Here is a 19894-nt window from a genome sequence, read left to right as displayed (position 1 = left end):
TTCCTTATTCTAAGGAGGAATGAAGTATCCACAAGATGGTCTTCCTTCTTGGTTTGTTTCTGGGCTAATATCCGCTTATCAATGAGTGCATATCTAGTGACTTCTTTTGTGATTGGGTTACCTCACTAAGGATGATATCTTCCAGATACATGCATTTGCCCAAGAACTTCATAAAGTCATTGTTTTTAATAGCTGAGTAGTACTCCACATGCTCCACTATGTTCATAGCAGCCTTATATATAATAGCCAGAAGCTGGAAAGGACCCAGATGTCCCTCAATAGAGGAATGGATACTGAGTGAGATTTTAAAAAGGAACCCATGAAATTGACATGGGATCATGATGGAAAGAACAGGGGAGTCATTTGAGGAGAGAAGATGGAGGCATGTTTGATGACTTAAATAGATTATAGACATTTATAACATTACCAATTAATTAAATATTCTCAATTAACTAATCAATTAATGAATGTCACTCTCAAAAGTAGACAAGAAAATTTTTACCAACATTTGTGATTCAAATAATTTTAAGTCTTATCTTCTGTATAGAGCACATAAAGAACACCAAAGTAATGTGAAGAAAGAAGAATTATACAAAGTAAATATAAACTTTCAATGTTAACGTCTTAGAAACAAAATTCAGTTGCCCAAGAGCATACTTCAATATTTTAGCTTCTTCTACTTTACCTCTGATAATGTATTCCAGAGATCATTTCTGGCTGCATTGCCATACTTGTGAATGGTTAAATAATCCTATAAGAATATAAAATTGTAATTACTATTCAAAGGTTAAGCAATTACCAGTAAACACATTTACTTCTCAATTCAATTAACCATTTCCATGTGTGGAATTGCATCTAAGCAAAGAGAGAGACATGCAAAAAAGATTTAGAATCTCATTTAAAAATATTCCCAAGAGGTTCAACAATAACATATTTCCTAGCTCACCCAACAACACTAACTCCTTAAGAAGGATTTTCACGGCTGTAATCACATTATATGGATTCCCAAGGTCAGGATATACTCTATATGAGGTGGTCAACGTCAGTTTATTTTGAGAAATTGACCTCTGCAATAAAACAAACATTCTGATCACCCCTTTCAATTTTTCAAAGGGAAGCATATGCTTTCATGGAAAAATAAAAAGGAAGCTTCTTTAGTTGGTATATGCTGACGGTGAGCTGAATTTCCCACTCTCCAATCTCTCTCTGGTTGTTCTATACAAAGGAAAGGCTGATGGTTGCAAAACAGATACTTATTTCTGTAGTATGAAGCACATGTTACTATCAATAAAGAAGTACTCCTAAGTTTGTTTCACAGCTTCAGGCTTTGGATTTTCCATTTCTCATTATGTTCCATTAGTGGTTAAACCTACACACTTTGATTCACACCTAACTCCATTCTGAGAAGTGTGGTCTGTCTCATTATCGAGGTGACAGCTATCAAGATAATTAGTGACAGTTTTTTTCCTGATTTCAAAGATAAAAATGAACAGAAAATCTGACATATCAAAAAAAAAAAAAGTGAAGAAATCCTTCCATTCAAAATTCTATTTCCTTAACATCATGTAGGCAAGAAGACACAATTACTTTAAAAAAAAAAATCAAAGTTCTTGAACTGAAAAGAGTTGCTGACTTTTCAATACTTTATGTGGAATGGGGCACTCTGAGGATAATTAACATGAGGGAAGCAAATTTTAAATACAGACAGTAGAACCTGCGACAGACTCAGCTCTTGGTGGCAATTCACAGCAGAGCAAATGACAGTTCCCACTTAATCATATGCCCAGAGAGGTGACGTCCAACCCCTACTTAGCAACCACACATTCAACTTCATCATCAGGTGTTATGAATAACTTAACTGAAAATAGAACATGCATACAACTCCTCATAACTAACGTGGATCCCCATTCAGCTTTCATCAAGATTCAGGAAGTTTGTACAACATAAACCCAAGAAATGTTTTTGAGAGGGATGTAGCAGGGGCATGGGTTTTAAATACATTACCTCAGCTTTCAATTTCAAATTTTTTTTTATTTCTTTCAGCATTTAAAGGAGTGGACTTGGGAAGAATTCAGTATTAGCCACAGCACTACATGGAAAAAATAGCCAATGGCTACTAACAGAGGGTGAGTCAATGTTATCCAGGGACAAGCCCAACTGGTAAGTCATCTGATCCCTGGTGGTCAGGGTTAAATCCATGTATATATGAGGACCACCAGATGATGCACCTAACCCTCAAGAGACTGGAGGTGCCAGGGAGTTTAGAGGTCAGATGGGGGGCATGGTGGGGTCATCCATGTGGAGACAGGATGTGGTGGGGAGGAGATGTGGGATGTGGAGCAGTTGGAGGGTGGGAGGGGAAGGGGAGGAATGGAATATGGAGTGTAAAAAATAAATTACAAATAAAATTAAATTAAAGAAAAGAATATCCAGATCAAGGTTTATTATTATTATTATTGTTATTACTCAAGAATAAGTCATGAATCTAACAGGGCGTAGGAAGGAGCCTAAGGAGAACAGTGGAAAATGGAATAAATACAATGCACTCATGGATGAAATTCTCAAAAACTAAAACTAAGAAAGAAACTCATTTAGTAAGGTATAACTGAACGTTCTCCTAAAACACTGAAAAGATGAAACAGGGAGTGCTCTGAAGTCCAGAACATTGAATTTTCTTCTCATAGGCCATGGACATCCCTACTACTTATGCCAGAAGTTGATCCTATTCTATGGATCTTCAAACAGAGTTCATGGTTGCCCTCCAGTTCATAACAAAGCTCCACTTCAAGAGGGTTGAAACGTCAACTGTCAGAGTGAAGCGGAAACCACAGCATAAGTATACCAGTGGTCAGTAACAAGAGTGTTTTTCGTGGGTCCCTTTAGACTGTCCTCAGAGGTAATGGAAGTATGAGTATGTCAAATATTTCTCCCCAGAAAGGTTTGTTGTTATGTTATTTTTTTAATGTCCTAACACAATAATTTCTTAAATAAACAGAATGTCATTGCCTAGCATAATTAAAAAAAAAAATCCAAAGGGCAGTGAAACCTGTTTGAATAGTTAATAATCTAGTCATTCATTTCATAAAATATGTAAAGCACTTAGCATGAACCAAGCAACTTCACAACTTTGCAGCTTCATAGGTGCTGAGGAGATGTCAGCAGGGCACTAAAAACAATTGCAAAAACCAAGGTGCTATTTGTGTGAAGAACTTATGCCTATGAATGACCCTGGAGAAGTCATGCTACAACGACCATTTTGCAAGATATGCTCAAGTATCTGTATGTAATTAACACGATTTTATGTTTCTTTAAAACCTGCAAGGCAATGAATATGGAGAGGCTCACACATATGAATCTAAAATAGAAATCGATGTTAACCTCCAGGTATATGAACATCAACCAGAAATAGATTACATAAAATCAAATGCTTTGATGTAAAGAATTGTGGGTACTCCACCCCAAGTAGTTTAGAAGTAGAGTTATTAGAAATAGCAAGCAAAGAGAACCACTTGGCTATGTAAAGGGGCATGGTACATAATACGGATGCTAAACATATATCCAATAAGCATATACGTTTATATATCTACTGGTGAAGAGAGGTATCATGGCATGGGGACTTAATGAAGAAGAATAGGAATCTTACAGTCTGGAATCACATCCAATGTTGAACACTCACTATGTGAGTTATGGACAAGTCACCATATTTAAGCTCCTTTGCCTATTTTCTCATTTATGAGATAAATACAATAAGAGCAAGCTACATGTAGTTACTTTTATAAGAATACATACAATGTTGTAACAGTAGAGAATTCCCAGGACACCTTAAGAAATCTATAGGCGTTATCTATTTTAATATTTTTGAAAATTTCATGCCATAAGTAGGAAAATTGGCTGAAAGAAAGAAAAGTGTCATTGGTAATGATGGTGAGTAAAACACACGTGAAATACTTTTGCCGAGTTTGTAGGACAGTGTGAGTTCCTATGTATTTTATCTCATTCAATGAACACTACATCTTCAATTAACAAAACAAACACTGGCCCTCAGAGAACGTAGCCCATATCCAAATCACAAACAGGCTGTGCACGTGCACAACTGCCTGCCCAATCCAACATCCAAGATGTGCTACAGACATAATGAGAGTCACACTGAATACTGAGCCTTTTGCCCTTATGCATCAGCCCCTTTCGGCAGCATTTTCCAGTGATAACATTTTTATTTTAGTTATTTTATAGTCATTTGAAACATCTCCTCAAGAGCCCCCCACTCCACTTCACTTCTTTGGTGCGCACTCTCTTCGATGTTGCTTCGGAAAAATCAAAGTGCTCCTGCCGTTGCTCCATCTCTTTCCACTATAATCTCCATCAGGAAATCAGAATATCCTCAGTCACGTTCTCACATGAATAACTGGTAGGCTCCAAATATTATCCAAACTCCATCATGCAGCTCAAACATATACCTCTTCAACAAAATCTATTTCTCTCTTGTCCCATAACCTCACAGGAGACACCTAGATGTTTTTGAATATGACTAACAAATCTATTCTAACTCTCTTGCTTATAAGGTGTTCTATATATGATTATCTCCGCTGCCCACTTAAATTCGGATTATCCTCCCAGTTTAACTTTTGATAAATTTCCCCCAGGAAATCTTTGCTTCCCACCCAATTCCTTGTTTAATTGTAAACTATCTTTGTTAGATTCATATTTAATGTTATTACATAATAACATTTCCTCATCATATTATCATTGCTTGTTAACCGCCTGACTGCCCACATTATCCATGTAAACTACAAGGAATCAAGGAACGTGGTATCCCATTTGACTACTGTTTAACCAACAATGCTGCGCAAAGCCTGGTACAAAGAGGTCACTGGATATATGCCTGTGATCTATTACTCGATGTGCAGCATAGCTCTCTGTTAAAAACTGATAATGCAGTGAATAACTTGTGTCTATTAGCTTTCTATCTACCAGGCTCATCCAAGATGTCCTCTTCAGAGAGTAATATAGAACCTAACTCATTATTTCAGTGAATACTTGTCAAATATATGACTTACATTTCATGCCACCAAAAGATTGAACTACTGCATCTGAGACAACTTTCTACTTTCTTCTGTTAACACATGACATGATTCATGACGTTTCATGTATGAGAGGCAATTAGCCGAAACTGACAAGAGGAAAAATGAAGCGGGTGAGCTCAGGAGTAAAGCACTTTTATCTTCTAAGACATGAAAATAATTATGGAATACTTGTTCTCCTCTTAATAAGCCCTTTAGGATGATGGGATAGAGAATTAGCCACGCGAATGGCTTATTCCTGGTGACATCGATAACGGTCCAATAAAATCTCTGCGGGTATTTTCTCTGTGTGGAGATACAAGTGGAAAAGCTGTGCAAAGCACAGTGACTTTTTAAAACAGCCAAGCTTCTTCCTTCCTGTTAGAGATCTCCCAGAACTGAGGCTTTCTTTAACCCTTATCAGCTTCACCATGTTTTGAGGCTGGCTGGCAGAAAAAAAAAAAAAAAATCTCAAGTACCACCTTCAGACGTACCTACTACAGAGAAGGTGGGCAGCATCCGTTCTTGGGATTCTTTCTAAAAGTCATGAAGTTTTCCCCTCAACTTCCACACTGACAACATTGGAGACTTCTCAGAATTACATTATGTGCTTCAGCAAAATCCTGTTAATATAGCTTAAGGTCGGATAATTTGGCTTCATATACAGGAAACCCGTGGTCTTCTAAAGCCAAAGGCTCCCAATAAGGATAAGGACTTAAAAGAAAGCAGAATGAAACTCATAAGAAAGCACAGGGGCCCAGGTCTGGATAGAACTTGCACACTCGTGTGCATTTCTGTAATAAGGGAGGAGAATCACATTTGAGCCTCAGTGACGACCAGGGACAGAATGGCCTCTACAGTAAAATCAGTGTCCAAGTGTCAGGTAAATTCAAACACTCTTTTTTTTTTTTTTTTTTTCCTGAACACTTGACAGGGAGGCTGAAGCAATCATTTAAAATGCTATTGCTTTCTAGCATGAATAAGTATACCTCAAAAAAAGTTTAGTGAGCATTTGTTACTTTTTGGCTTCCCAGTGTTTGAGCTTCCTTTTTATACAGGGGCAACAGTTCCATGTGGAATGTGGGAATGTGGGAAGAAGGCAAGAACTCCTTCTTAGTGTTGAAATGGAAAGGACAAAATGCTAAATATTCCCTCTCACCTCCCCTGGCAGCTGAAGTATAACCATGTATCCTGGCCTCCAAGTGGTTGCTTATATGAAGTAATGTTAACCATTTAAAAAGCGGAGGGACCATCCCCTGAGATGAGATGTTGTCACTAAGCACGGAGGGACAACAATAATGATACAAACTGAATCAGATGCTCTTAGAGCAAAGTGTCTTGATTTCTGAGTCTTGTGATGACCTTTCAGTCAGATTTGCTTTTGTGTCCCTCTCAATTATGTCATGGACCACCTTTGATTAATAGATGCATTTCTAATGAAATCTTCCAGAGTTTATTGTATTGTTTAAAACCCAAAATTATGTCTAGTACATCAATGGATGACTTCGACAAACACTGACTTTTAAACATCATTTTGGTGATCCCTAGATAGTTAATAAAAATTATATCTTACAATTTATCCAAAACACAATAAGCTCATTTTGTAACTGTTCTAGGTTTTGACTGTGTTGTGGATAGATGGGGAATGAGGGGTTCTTAGAAAAACAAGAGGCAGGCAACAGGCTGGAGCAGAGGCAGCCAAATAATCTGGATATAAACAAATGAGTATGATGGAAGACAGGAAGTTCCACAAAGGCTGTGTACATAAAGTGACAGCAAAAATTTCTTCTTCTTCTTCTTTTTTTTTTTTTAAATCATTCATCTTAAGATCTCAAGCAGAACCTTTTAAACTGGGAACCACCATCCTACGACCATAACTATTTTAAACACATAGAGTAAGGTGGTTTTTCAAGTGATACACAAACAACATAAGAGATTAAATGTTCATATCACAGCAAAGATACATAAGGGCTGGGGAGTCTTATTTGAGTCTTATTTGAGCCCGGTCCATGTACTTCAGTCCATATATGCAATTCCTTGACCTTGAGAAAAACAGAACACAGAGATAGGAACCATGATAGATAACCGAACAAAGCAAAGAGAGCTACGCGGTAGAACGAGATATTTGTTTTGGTTAATATTGGAAATCATGAGGCTAGTTTGCATGAGTAGCAAAGAACTGAGAGCGAAAGTCTCCAGAAAAAAACAAGGGGAGTGTCTGAAACTTAATTCTAACAGACAAGAGTTAAAGGTGGAAAGGAAGAGGTCATGAGTTAAAGATTTCTCTGCTGCTGCATTTTGTATGACAGGAACCAAAGCAATTATCAACCATGTTCCACGTAAGAAGTTTCAAGCATCCACATGAAGTTTAAAAAAAATAAAAATAAAAAATGAGACACTGAAGAAACAAAGTCACTGGAGGAGATATAGGAACAATGGTGGAGTAAAAATTGCTTGCAAGCCACTGAGAGTATGAAATTTTAAATGTGTGTTTACCCTAAATTTACCTTCAGTAGTGGCTTGCCTAGATATGTATTCAGCTATTTATTCAGGAACAAAAAAGGTTTTTTACATATTTTAAAAACCTATCACCCTGTTTAATGAATGTAAATCTTGTACAAATTAGTATTTTTTTCATAAGAGGTTGTCAAATATAGTGTGAAACAGAGTATTTTAAATCAAAACAACCTGCCAAGCTTTGAAAGGGGTTTTTGTTTGTTTGCCTGCTTAAATTGTAGACAATAGTGTATCCTCACGCACTTTGGTTTCCAAATATCTCCTATGTAGCAATTATGGATCACAGCATCAGTGCCTACAAGCAGGTGTATTATGAGGTATAATATTGCCACTGCTCCAAATGTACTCCATGACAGAACAACCTGAAGGGGTTGTATGCCTGTCAGCAAAAAAAGTGCAAATATAATAGTCTACAGGGGTGTTTTCGGGCGCTAAAGCATCCACACCTCTTGCTTTTGCTGCTAGCTTGAAATATTACCAAGACATAAAATGAATCTGTTGGAAAAACTGAGCTTTGTGGGATGCTGTTTTTCCCCCTGAATGCTCTGAAAAAGGGCTTTGACCAGTGCAAGCCAACAAAAATAGAGAAAGCATATCCTAGGAGGAAAAAAGCTGCCCTGCCTTTTGTAAATCAAGATGCCCAATGCTTCTAGGAACAGGTATAGTGTCTTCTCTAGATGCATGGTGCTTTCAGGCATTTACATACTATGCCTTGACTAGTCAACTCTTTTCCCCACCAAGCCTCCACTGGCAGACAGTTGAGAAGAATACGTAATTCAGTCAGTGAAGAAAAAGTATTGTCTGTACACTGAAAAATCTAGATGGGAATCTGTACTGATCCTTACTAGTTATGCAGATTTTGGGAGAAGTTATCCATTTTCCCTAAACAATTTCTCCCAATTGAAATCATACATAATAATCTACCTAAGAGACATGTGTAAAGATTGTGACATACAAAAAATTCTGGAAAATGTCTATCACATTGAGAACATTTGTTTATTTTAATGGCAGCATTGATAGTAAATAAATACACTCTTTTTCAAAAAGAGCCCTAATTAATTTTTTTTTCAATTCTTCCTCCAAGAGAAGCCAAAATGTCCCCAAAAGAGAAATCCTATGATCTAACCGTGGTAAGGAAATATCTTCAGGAAGGCAAGAGAGGAAGTTAATGGAAAGGGAAGAGAGGGTGGGAAAGGCAAGGAAACAGGGGAGAGGTAGAAGAGGCCTTGAAGTCGGGATGGAGAGGGTCTCATGGGGCTCCTCCAGCTGTGGGGTAGACCATGCAGCTGTTCTCCCAGTTCTACTGAAGCTGTGTGAATATGAATTACTGATTATTATTGTAAATGTGAAATGAGAGAGAAAATGTTGCTGGCATATTTTATTGCCTACTGATCTGTCTCCTGTTAAGTGAAATTGATGAACACAACTCCTTTCACTCCAACAGACACATGAGATACAATTGACATTTATTTTTAAAGGATTATTTTAAAGGATCTATTTTTGTGTAAGAGAGAGAAATTTTGATTGGGGGGGGGCATTACAAATATACCTGCATATATTCTGTAATGTGCTTATACATTTTAGCTTTAGAGTTAACTGACACATTTGATGTTGATTATGGCAGATCCAATCTCTGAAAAATGTGCAATGATATCAATCTTTTATGATATTGAGTGATCAAAACAAATCATTACCAAATATTAATCTTTCTGCCTAAGAAAAAAATATCAAAACCTTCACAGCATTTCAAGTAGAACATAGACACATATGAGTGAGGTGTCTACAGTAATTTTACGTTAAGTATAATGTAAAATCAGTTATCATCATCATCAGTTAGTAGAAAGTGTCCCACTGTTTAAGAAGGAATAAACCTGGATGTACTCTCTGCTCTGTGTTTGCTAACATTTAGTATGTCTGAAAACTCACATGCAAAGAGAGCAGATACTCAAAAACATAAAGTTGCCATTCTCAAATAAAAATGTCAAATACACATACTTACATATAACACTTCACTGGAACACATTATTGAGGGTGTTGTTGCTTCTGATAATCACTGTGCCTTTGTGCCTGTCATTACCCTCAGGCTATCAGAATTTTATGAGCACAGACCAATAATAATGATATTTCCTTTTTGCTTTTATCCACACCTCATTGCTTACATTGATTTGCATAAGCAATTTCCACCCTGATAATTGGAGCCAAACATGTTGTTATAGGCTACCTTATGGAAAAGAGCAGTTAAATACTAATTAAGAGAAATCTTTCTCCACTCAAACATATTTTAGAAGTTATTGGCTTATTCTCACTGGCTGGTCAGGAAGATGACTCACTCTCTGATGGGAATTTTAGAGTATGAATTTGTACCAAGCTTATATATATATATATATATATATATATATATATATATATATATATATATATATTATATATAATTTCCCTGATGTCAACCCATAATAGAATGATACAGCCAGTTTCAGAACATTAGGATAATATTGTCTTGTTTTAAAAGAAAAAGCAATAGTTCTGTGGATTAATTATTTTGGTAGTTCTTGGATCAATCAATGTTCCTTAAAGATTGCATGTTTGTAACTTTATTTTCACACAAATTGAAAAAATGAGTTTAGGTTTATTAAAACAAGTAACAAAGAAATATGGAGGCTCCAAATAATTTCACAGAGATTCTGTCTGCACACGTATTGCCAACATATGTTATTTTTAAGGTAATTGTGTAATGCATAAGTGGGATAGGGCTTCAGGCTTTCAGAACTGAATCTAAATTACAAAACCAAGGTTTGAAAATGTAGATACTAATGAAATGATCTTGTGTTTATTATCACCATAAGCATTTCTACTTGTGGTTAAAATTTAATGTTTATATATTGAGTGATAAGCTCTCTGGCAAATAAAAATGCACACTATTAACAAGACAGTAGTATGTGAGCATCCTTTTCTGGTAAGTTATCTGTCTAAACACTATTTTAATAAACAAAAGAGACTCAGATTGCTCCTGTCTAAAGAAAATATGGGGACAAAGTGTGAAGCAGAGACTGAAGCAAAGGCCATCCAGAGACTACCCCACCTGTGGATCCATCCCATATACAGATACCAAACCCAAACACTATTGCAGATGCCAAGAAGTGCTTGCTGACAGGAGCCTGATATAGCTGTCTTCTGAGGCTCTGCCAGAGATGGACCAATACAGATGCGAATGTAAGCAGCCATTCATTGGATTGGCCACAGGGACCCCAATGGAGGAGTTAGGGAAAGGACTAAAGGAGCTGAAGGGGTTTGCAATCCCATAGGAAGAACAACACTATCAACCAACCAGACCCCCAGAACTCCCAAAGACTAATCCACCAGCCATAGTACACATGGCTCCAGCCACATATGTAGCAGAGGATGACCTTATGTGGCATTAATAGGAGGAAAGACCCTTGGTCCTATGAAGGCTCAATGACCCAGTGTAGGGGAATGTCAGGGCAGTGAGGTGGGAGTGGGTGGGTGGGTAGGGAGCACCCTCATAGAAGCAGGAAGATGAGAGGATGGGATGGGGGTTTCTGGAGGGGAAACCAGGAAAGATGATAACATTTGAGATGTAAATAAATAAAATATCCAATAAAAATAAATAAAAAATATAAAACACCATAAAAAGCATAACATGCTATGAAAACCAAAAATAAATCAATAAATAAGAAAAACAAAAAGAACAAAAAAGTAAAAGGTCCTTAGCAAATATGATGGAAGATAATCATAGATGAATCAGAAAAATTATTAAATGCCTAGAGCCATGCAGTAAATAAACATGTACCCCCAAAACAACATAACTTGATTTTCAGACCAGAAAACTAAAGCACATCATTAACAAGAGCGGCAGCGAATGCTCGTCTGGATTGCTAAGGTTGTATTGCCCCGTGTATTAAAGTCTGCCCAGTGTAATACTCAGAAGGCTACCAGGAAGGTCAAGAATAGAAAGTCACGTTTGTGCAAGTAGTTTAAGCTGTATCTCCATCAAATTAAAACAACCATCCTCAATTTAAAAAAAAAATCAAATATCAATTGCCAAAGTGATCACCCACCCTAAATAAATAAATCCTATTTTTGGAAACTACGAAAGATGGAAAATGTAGTTTTGCATTTTATGAGTATAGGTTACAGGCCAGAAGAGAATCTGTGGCTTGTAGGAGGCTCAGCATTAATTAGAGAGAAATGAGAATTATTTCTCCCTACTTATACAATTGCCTCAAGCTTCCCACAAGATTTGCCTGCAATCATTTTGTGTAATGGATTATATATAACAGTAGATATGTAGAACTTGTAGAAATATAGTCAGTGCTATGTCTTGAAATATATTATTTATGAATGGCATGTATAATCAACAACAGAAAAGTTTAAACTCTGTTCGTTGTGCAAGTTCTACTTTCAATTCACACATAAAATTTAAAGCTGATGTATTACCAAAATCATGATCTAATTTTAACTTGTGAATATAACTTATTTACCAGAGGTTTAAGATAATTTTATTTAAAGAACATGAAAAAGTGAAGCAATTAAACAGAAAGCTATACTCAGAAATAATATGATATAAAAAATAATCAAGGACTAATTTGAAATTAGACATTATTACCCAACTATAAATTTTCTCCTTGGTTTCTTATAGCTTATCTCTCTGTGTTATATAACAATTAGGAACAAAAATATTTCTCGAGTCCCTGCCTCCTGAGAGATATATTCATTTTGAATTTAAAATGCATTTTGACACATAAATTCCTATGGAATATATAAAATATTATTTAATCTCTAGTCAATATTTTCTAAAAAATATTGAATATATAAGTGGACCCAGAAACCTACCAGATAAATTAATGAATAATGTATTTGAAAATAATGTTTGCCTTGTTTCTAAAATGAACTTAGAAGAGCCCATACAGGTCCAAAAAGTGTCAGCTGAGCACACATTTTGTTAGATACAAATAAAGAAGAAGCAGCAGTCATAACACTGTTTTAAGTACAACAGGGGAATGTCATTTAAGCTCTGAAGGAAAAAAAAAGATAAAGCAAGAAGAATGAAAGAGGAATGTGGGAAAGAAGGAAGACTAGAATATGAAACACACCTCATTTGCATTTTTTCAAGCCAGCAAATATAAACCTAGTATGTTTGAAAATAATAAACTTTCATTTGACAACACAGAAATGCCCATGGTTAATGTAAAAACAATTAATAGATTTTCCTCAGAAGTAAATGCTGACACCCCAGAGTCGCCCTTTCAACAACATTATAATGTAAGGCTCCCCGGAGCCTTGCGAACGGCAAGCTTATTAATGTGAACTCTCCAGCCACTCAGCACCATGACATGAAGTGTCTGTTCAGGGGGTCATTTCCAAAATGTGCTCCATGCATCTTCATGTACAAGAGATGATAATTCATCACCCAGACAGAATGGTCTCCTGTAAACTAATCCAAACTGCTGATGACACACTAAATCAGCTTGAGTGATAACTAGAAAGAAAGCTGCAAGCCAAGTTCTGAAGGAGACAGAGCCACATGGTCCATGAGACGTCACGAGGCAAACGGAAAGGCAGTGTTGGCAAACAGTCCCTTGGTTGAAAAATTAACCAAATCAACTATTGGAACATCTCATTGCACACTGGCACTTGCTTCAAGAGAAATTTTATTTTAATGGATTTTTTTTAAAAAGCAATTTTACATGAAACCGAGGAGGCTGAATCAGTGGAACAGGATATGAAATATACTCAAAATAGTATATTTTATATACCATAGAAAATACTACAGGTTAAGGAAAAATTTTACAATATTATGTCAAATTAACCTAACTATGGTCACTCAATCTAATGAGCAAAGGCACATACATAGTACGTAAAAGGCAAATGATAAAAATTTTACACAGGAAATGATTTCATATCACCAGGCCACCAGGAAATCAAACTCAATTTACATTGCCCTTATGAAGACTTAAATATCTTCTGAAATGGTCATGTTACAATTTCTGTATGGGAAAACAAAGCAGTAGGGTTAGGAAAGGACATTCCTCCAGATAGTTGATATTCATGGAGGGTACTTCTTGAAGAAACGCCAAAAAAAAAAAAAAAAAAAAAAACCTCAGCTATGTGATCAGAATGGAGCCTTCATCCCTCAGCAAATAGAGCCTTCATCCCTCAGCAAGAATGTTCAATGAACTCAGATATTCTAAGGGCATCTGTAATGAAAAGTCTTGATTAAAGTAAATTTCAATGCCTGCTAAAACTAATCTGCAAAATTAGTCTATAAGGAGAATGATTCTTCAACAAGTTTATATGCTCTCTTTAATTTGTTGCATTCAGTATATAGTTTGTCATATCAAATTTAACTTTTGCCTTTGTATTTTTATCTTTCAGCTTATATTATTTAAGACGGAAATATACTACAAAAATATGACCTGATCCCAGTTGTAGTTTATTTAAATTTCAAAATGAAAAGCTTACTAAGAACAGATAAGATTGATTGCTCTCTCTGCCTTAGCATAATTGTATTTCAGGTGAACATCAATTTACTTTAAAGGACACTTCTAAGTAGCAGAATGCATCATAAATAATTCATCAATCACAGTGACTGGGAGTGTGATTTACTCTAGCAGATTCAACAAAATTAAAGTTCCAGTTCTCTATCTTTGTATCTGCTCTTAATTTTTAATAATCTGAGTTCTTTACAAATTCATTCTTAATTTTCACTTGTATTACCCCAAATGCGGTAAATATAACTGTCATTTTTTAATTTTTTCATTTTATTGATAATAGATTCTTTTCTCATACAGCATATGTGATTTCAGTTTTCACTCGAAACTTCTCCCATTTCCTTCCCACCTGGGTCCAAAATCCACTATCAATTTGTCTATCATTAGAAAAGAGCAGGTTTATAAGAACCAACAACAAAACAAAAGCCATATTATCTCCTTTCTTCTAAAATGATTCACTTTACTTTCAAACAAGAGTATTTTGTTTTTATGGGGAAAAATAGGAAATCATCACCATAAATAGTATATAACTGAAAAGAAGGCCCCAAATTTTCTCAATTATATACTTTCAGTAAAGCTCACAATTTATTTTCATATTAATTAAACCTCTCAAAGGCAGAAAACAATAGCAAGCTTTCTGAAGCTCTTAGGGAAAAATTTCAGGATCTGACATGTGCAAAAATTATTTCAGTTCGTAAATAACAATTAGACACTTCTAAATTGTATATTAGTTTGATTTGGGGCAGATAGTACACTGAGTGTTCCATGACATTTTATTTTTGTTATACTGAAGTACATAGTCTGCCTTACACATGTCAAATTTCTCCATCAGAACAGTAATTTTCCAAAGAGTGAAATATCCTTAACCTAAAGGTAATGGCAAGGAAAGGGTAGAGGACATAGAAAGCATATTACTTACTTGCAATCCCCTCTGAAAAACTGAATGGCCCATAAAATTAGCCAGCATTCTAATTAGAGCGGCACCCTGTGGAGAAAGTATTGAAAAGAAAAGAATGTCAACAGGTGTGATTTCTAACAGTGCCACATGTCAATCAAGAATAGCTCAGGGTCATTCATTCTATTCTGTTTTGAAAACATTCAAGGAAAAAAAAAACATGAAAAGTTATCTCACTTAGGGGTTGAAAATGTCATGTTTGGGCCATGTAAATATTTTGTGAATCAAATCCAGCTACCTCCAGATGAAAATACCCCAGACAGATGATCTCAGGGAGCTCTATGTAATAAGTAACTGTTAGTTCTGTGAACATTGTATGTGAAAAAGTTAGTTAAGCAGAGCACTTTTACACAAAAGCCCACGACCTGATAATGTAAGCACACCCAATAAGTAACTTTTGTATGAAACCACAGTTTGAGGGTGTCATAGTTGTCATAGTTGCTCACTAAACTCCTAACTCAGGTGGGAATACTTTATGGAGGAACTGAGGAAGGCAGTGTGAGGCAGTCAGGATTTCTGTGTTCATACTGTGTCTCTCTCATGTTTTAAACATTTTTACTTGAAAAATGATTAGCATTCTCTCCTCTTATTTTCTTCTCCTGCAACATAGAGTTACTAACAAGCCTATTGGGTGAGATATTTTTAAGCTCAAATAATTAATACATATGTATGTGTGTGAATACATATGTGTGTGAATATATATGTGAATATTATACTATCTGTATGTTATATATATGAGAATATATATTATTACATATAGAATACATAGTATATATGTGGAACATATTCTTTTTTTAAAAAAAAGATTTATTTATTATATGTAAGTACATTGTAGCTGTCTTCAGACACTCCACAAGAGGGTGTCAGATCTTGTTAGGGATGGTTATGAGCCACCATGTGGTTGCTGGGATTTGAACTCTGGACCTTCGGAAGAGGAGTCGAGTGCTCTTACCCACTGAGCCATCTCACCAGCCCGGAATATATTCTTATACATATAACATATATGCAAACCTATACACATGAATTTATATACATACATAAGTATGCATATATGTATAAAGGACATGTTAAAATTAATGTGTATATATAAAGATGTGTGTGTGTTTGTGTGTGTGTAAAGCAGGTTAAAAAGTGTGTGTAAAGCAGGTAAAAAAAGAGTGTGAGCCATCAAGGTTATTTTATGTTGGTTTTTTTTTATGCCAAATCTATTTATTTTTGAAACTGAAAATAGTTATATGTACTGATACGTAAACAAGTACATGTGGTTAATATAGATGTTGTGATTAATAAATATACTTAGAGTTGAGAACTATCATTAGAATATAATATAGCATACTATCAGTACAGAATGTACAGAAGTGATCAATTTGAAGCAATCAAAGTAATGATGGGTAAGCCGGGATGATCACAAATCTGTAAGCAAGCTATAAATTAGTCTTCTAGGACTCACAAGTTCATGCTGAGCTGCTCAAGGGTTATGAAGCAGTTAATGCATAAATATAAATGACAGTCCAGTTTTAGTGGACATTCCTTCACAGCTATATATATCCCCCTCCATCATCCTTACAAATGCACATGCTATAGTAAATCCTTTCTGCAAAGTGTGTCTTTTAATTTTTACTATTTCACATTGCTTGCACATGCTGTTAAGATTCACCTGATGTCTGAACACATATGCCCAGGGTATCCTGTTCCTAGAAAGAACCCTGCAACTCTCATCCAACCTGTGCCTAGTCAGTCCGGTGTCACAACCATTAGTTTTCGCTGTTTGGCCACTAAAACTTTTTCCTGTAATTTCAAAACTTTGATGCAATATAATATTCTCACACCATTAGTCAATCACCCTTAAAGCACTGTCTTAATAACAAAAAAAAAAAAAAAAAAACAAAAACAAAAACAAAACAAACCCACCTCTATCCCCCAAAGAACTTGTTCCTCAAATGAGAATATTATTGTCATCTCAACAAATAATGAGCTGACAAACCATAAAATGTTATGTCCCTCCAGATATTTTCACATATATATAATTTTTACTTCTTGCTCTTTGTCTTCTGCAAACTTGTATAAGTCCATAAAACATAAGCATTTATGATTCAATCTAGGGAGCTGGTAAGAATCCCCTTAAGAAAGTGTCAGCTCTGGTCCCTGAATTTCCTTGACAAGCTCTCCTCCTATGTATTTTCCAATCTAGTCTACCCACCCTGAGGGTAAAATCTGTCAGTTCTTCAACACTAACCCTTGCCACCTGGGGAGTGAGATACTCTAAGGCAGTCAGCTCCAACTTCCCATCAGAGAAGAAGAGCCATCTTTAGATGATTTAACTGATTCCCTCCAGGTAGTGATGACTTGGTCCCTTGTCAGGCTATAAAAACTATCAGTTCAGCATGAACTAATGACAAAAGAGTACTTTGTAATCATAAAGAATAGACCTGTTTTTCCTGTCTGGGCTACAGCAGGGTGCTTGGAAATAGAACATAGAAATATAGTCAATACTCAAAAGTCAATAACTCTGAACTCTTCATTATTGTTATATTCTATAACTCAATAACATTTCAGAAAATATGTTGCTTGAATATTTTGATGTTGCCTGGAGCAATCTACACTCTTCAGTACTTAGCTGACCTTTTCTTGTGAATGCTAATTTTTAATCCCTGTCTGTAAGCAGGTTACAGGGTGGACTGACCAACTGATATTTAGTCAGTGGGCTTTACAGCTACTATACACAGCACATCAGTGGATTTGACACCAACTATGCAGGGCAAAAACAAAGTCCACACTTTACAGCACAGCTAAGGCATCATACATATTTTTCTTTTAAGAAAGCACTTAGAAACATTTCTCCGAATCTTCAAAATATTTATCCATCAAGTCACCCTCATTTATAAAGTGGCAACTTATATCCAGTTGCAATTGAGATTTTCAGCCTTGAGAAAACAAATTGGACGTGTAAGCACCTTCAGAAGTTTTATGGAAAGCAAAAGTCATCAGGATTTTATAAAACAAGGGCCAAGAGAGATTCTGTGGTAATTGACAGAATTATTTAGGATATGATGAACAGTTACAGAAGGGAGCTTGGAAACTCAATTATCCATTAGTTGTTTTACTTGTTCTATCCCCTATTTGTATGGTTTACTTTGTAATAGTCTGATTATCTGATGATTTCAAAGACCATAAATATGACCAGAGAAAGGATTTCCTCTTCTCAGGTTTAGCACAACCCTCTGTTGTTGGCTAAGGCAGGCTACCTTAATTCAACGATGTTGACAAAGACAGAAACTGTCTGCATACATGGCAGACAGTTTGTATTCTTAAATACTAGCTATTCAACAAGGATATAGACTTTATTGTTTTACTGGTATGTTTTCACAACATATAATCACGCTTTCAAAGAAGATAAACTGCCATACTCAATTATTTCCTTAACAGATGTTTAGTAAGTTGGTAGTATGTTCAATGTCCCACAGAATACAAATGGAGATGATATAAGTGTATCTCATGCCAGGAGGGGTGAAAAGTCTAAAGAATGGCATTTGTGTTATACCTAGAAAGGTAGACATACTCAGGCAACACCATCACGATGTAACATGAATGGTATTAGCATAGTCAGGCAGATGAGGGGTGAGAAGCCTGAAGGATGGGAGATCATACAGATTGGAAGTCATGAAGCCACAAATTGGGGGATTGTGTGGAAAGTGATTTTGAAGCAGGTTTTAGAGCTTTGAGTTGCAGGGATAAAGTATTTTGAAGGTGGGGACTATAGTGTGATAGATAGTCCAGGTAGGTCAATATAACCTGAAACAAACAAGTGGAAGAAGTGGTGAGAAGATGGTTTAACAAAAGTGACAAGGTAAGTTTGAATTTTAGTCTAAAAGAGAAAAAGACATTAGAAGATACGCATAAATATATACACTAGAAGAAATTATTTACACTAGCAAAATTGATTAGAAAATGTGAAGTTTTAAAAATAGGTTGGGAAGTGGAAGACTACAAAGGAAGTATAACAAAGAAAGAAGTTACTGGAGTGGGCTTGGCTAAAGTAACTAAGAACACTAGAGAAATGTGCTCATGTCTCAGTGAAAGCAAAGGAAAACAGAAAGTGGAATCTCCAGGGCTTTCTACAGACTGTGTGCTCTTCTCTGTACTGTTCATGAAAAGCACTCAAGAAATATGTATGTAAAGTTAAATTAAAATCATTGGGCAGTGCCCATGCATGACAAATAGCTGGAGGCAGCCTGGGTATAAGCAGAATCATGGAAGACATGGTTGAGATTTGTGCTTCTAAGTTCAAGAAAAGCAACATCTAGCACAGTAATGTGGTCAGCTGTAATGAAGAAAGTATTCTATAAGGGAATAAAGCTTATCTTATCTATCTTATCTGTCTATGATCTCTCTAATACAGGAGAAAATGTTCCGAGAAAGAATGATTCAGCAGTCACACTGACTGGAGACAGGCAGATCAAGGGATGAGCATTAGAACAAACATTGAGGGAAAGAAGACGATGAAAACCAGTTAGTTCTTGGAAAGATGTGCATAGCTTTTCTAAAGGCAAAACTGAACAGAGCAAAGGGAGGAAGAAGTCACTAAGTCATTTTAGAAATGAAAGCACAGATGGAAATGGACTGAGGGAAACAGACGGTGGCCTTGTGAGGAGGCATTGTCTGTCTCACCACGATGGACTCCCCACCAAAAACACTTCTGGGAACACAAGTGGCTCTCAGATAAGCAACAGTCTATCTGTCTTCCATGCAAAGGCAGTCTTTAGATTATATGCTCCTGAAAGTACAACTAGATCCAAAATAACGACATCGAGTAGGAAGGGGTAAAACATGTGGACCTGTAAAAAAGTCCTATA

At 36.0% G+C, this 19894-nt stretch overlaps 1 protein-coding gene across 2 annotated transcripts in view; it reads right to left on the bottom strand.

The window, feature by feature from the left end:
• Trhde (thyrotropin releasing hormone degrading enzyme) overlaps positions 1-19894 on the bottom strand; it is a 388187-nt gene that overhangs the window by 105053 nt on the left and 263240 nt on the right. For both annotated transcript variants that reach the window (XM_021204999.2, XM_029542439.1), the window contains exons 7-8: positions 15006-15071; positions 686-751 (exon numbers count right to left, since the gene is read on the bottom strand). In XM_021204999.2, coding sequence (XP_021060658.2) covers positions 686-751; positions 15006-15071 — 132 coding nt within the window. The remainder of the gene's footprint in view (positions 1-685; positions 752-15005; positions 15072-19894) is intronic.

Source organism: Mus pahari, chromosome 9 (genome assembly GCF_900095145.1).
Source record: "Mus pahari chromosome 9, PAHARI_EIJ_v1.1, whole genome shotgun sequence".
Lineage (NCBI taxonomy): Eukaryota > Metazoa > Chordata > Mammalia > Rodentia > Muridae > Mus > Mus pahari.
The sequence above is the reverse complement of the archived record's forward strand: the minus strand, read 5'-3'. Positions and strand labels throughout refer to the sequence as shown.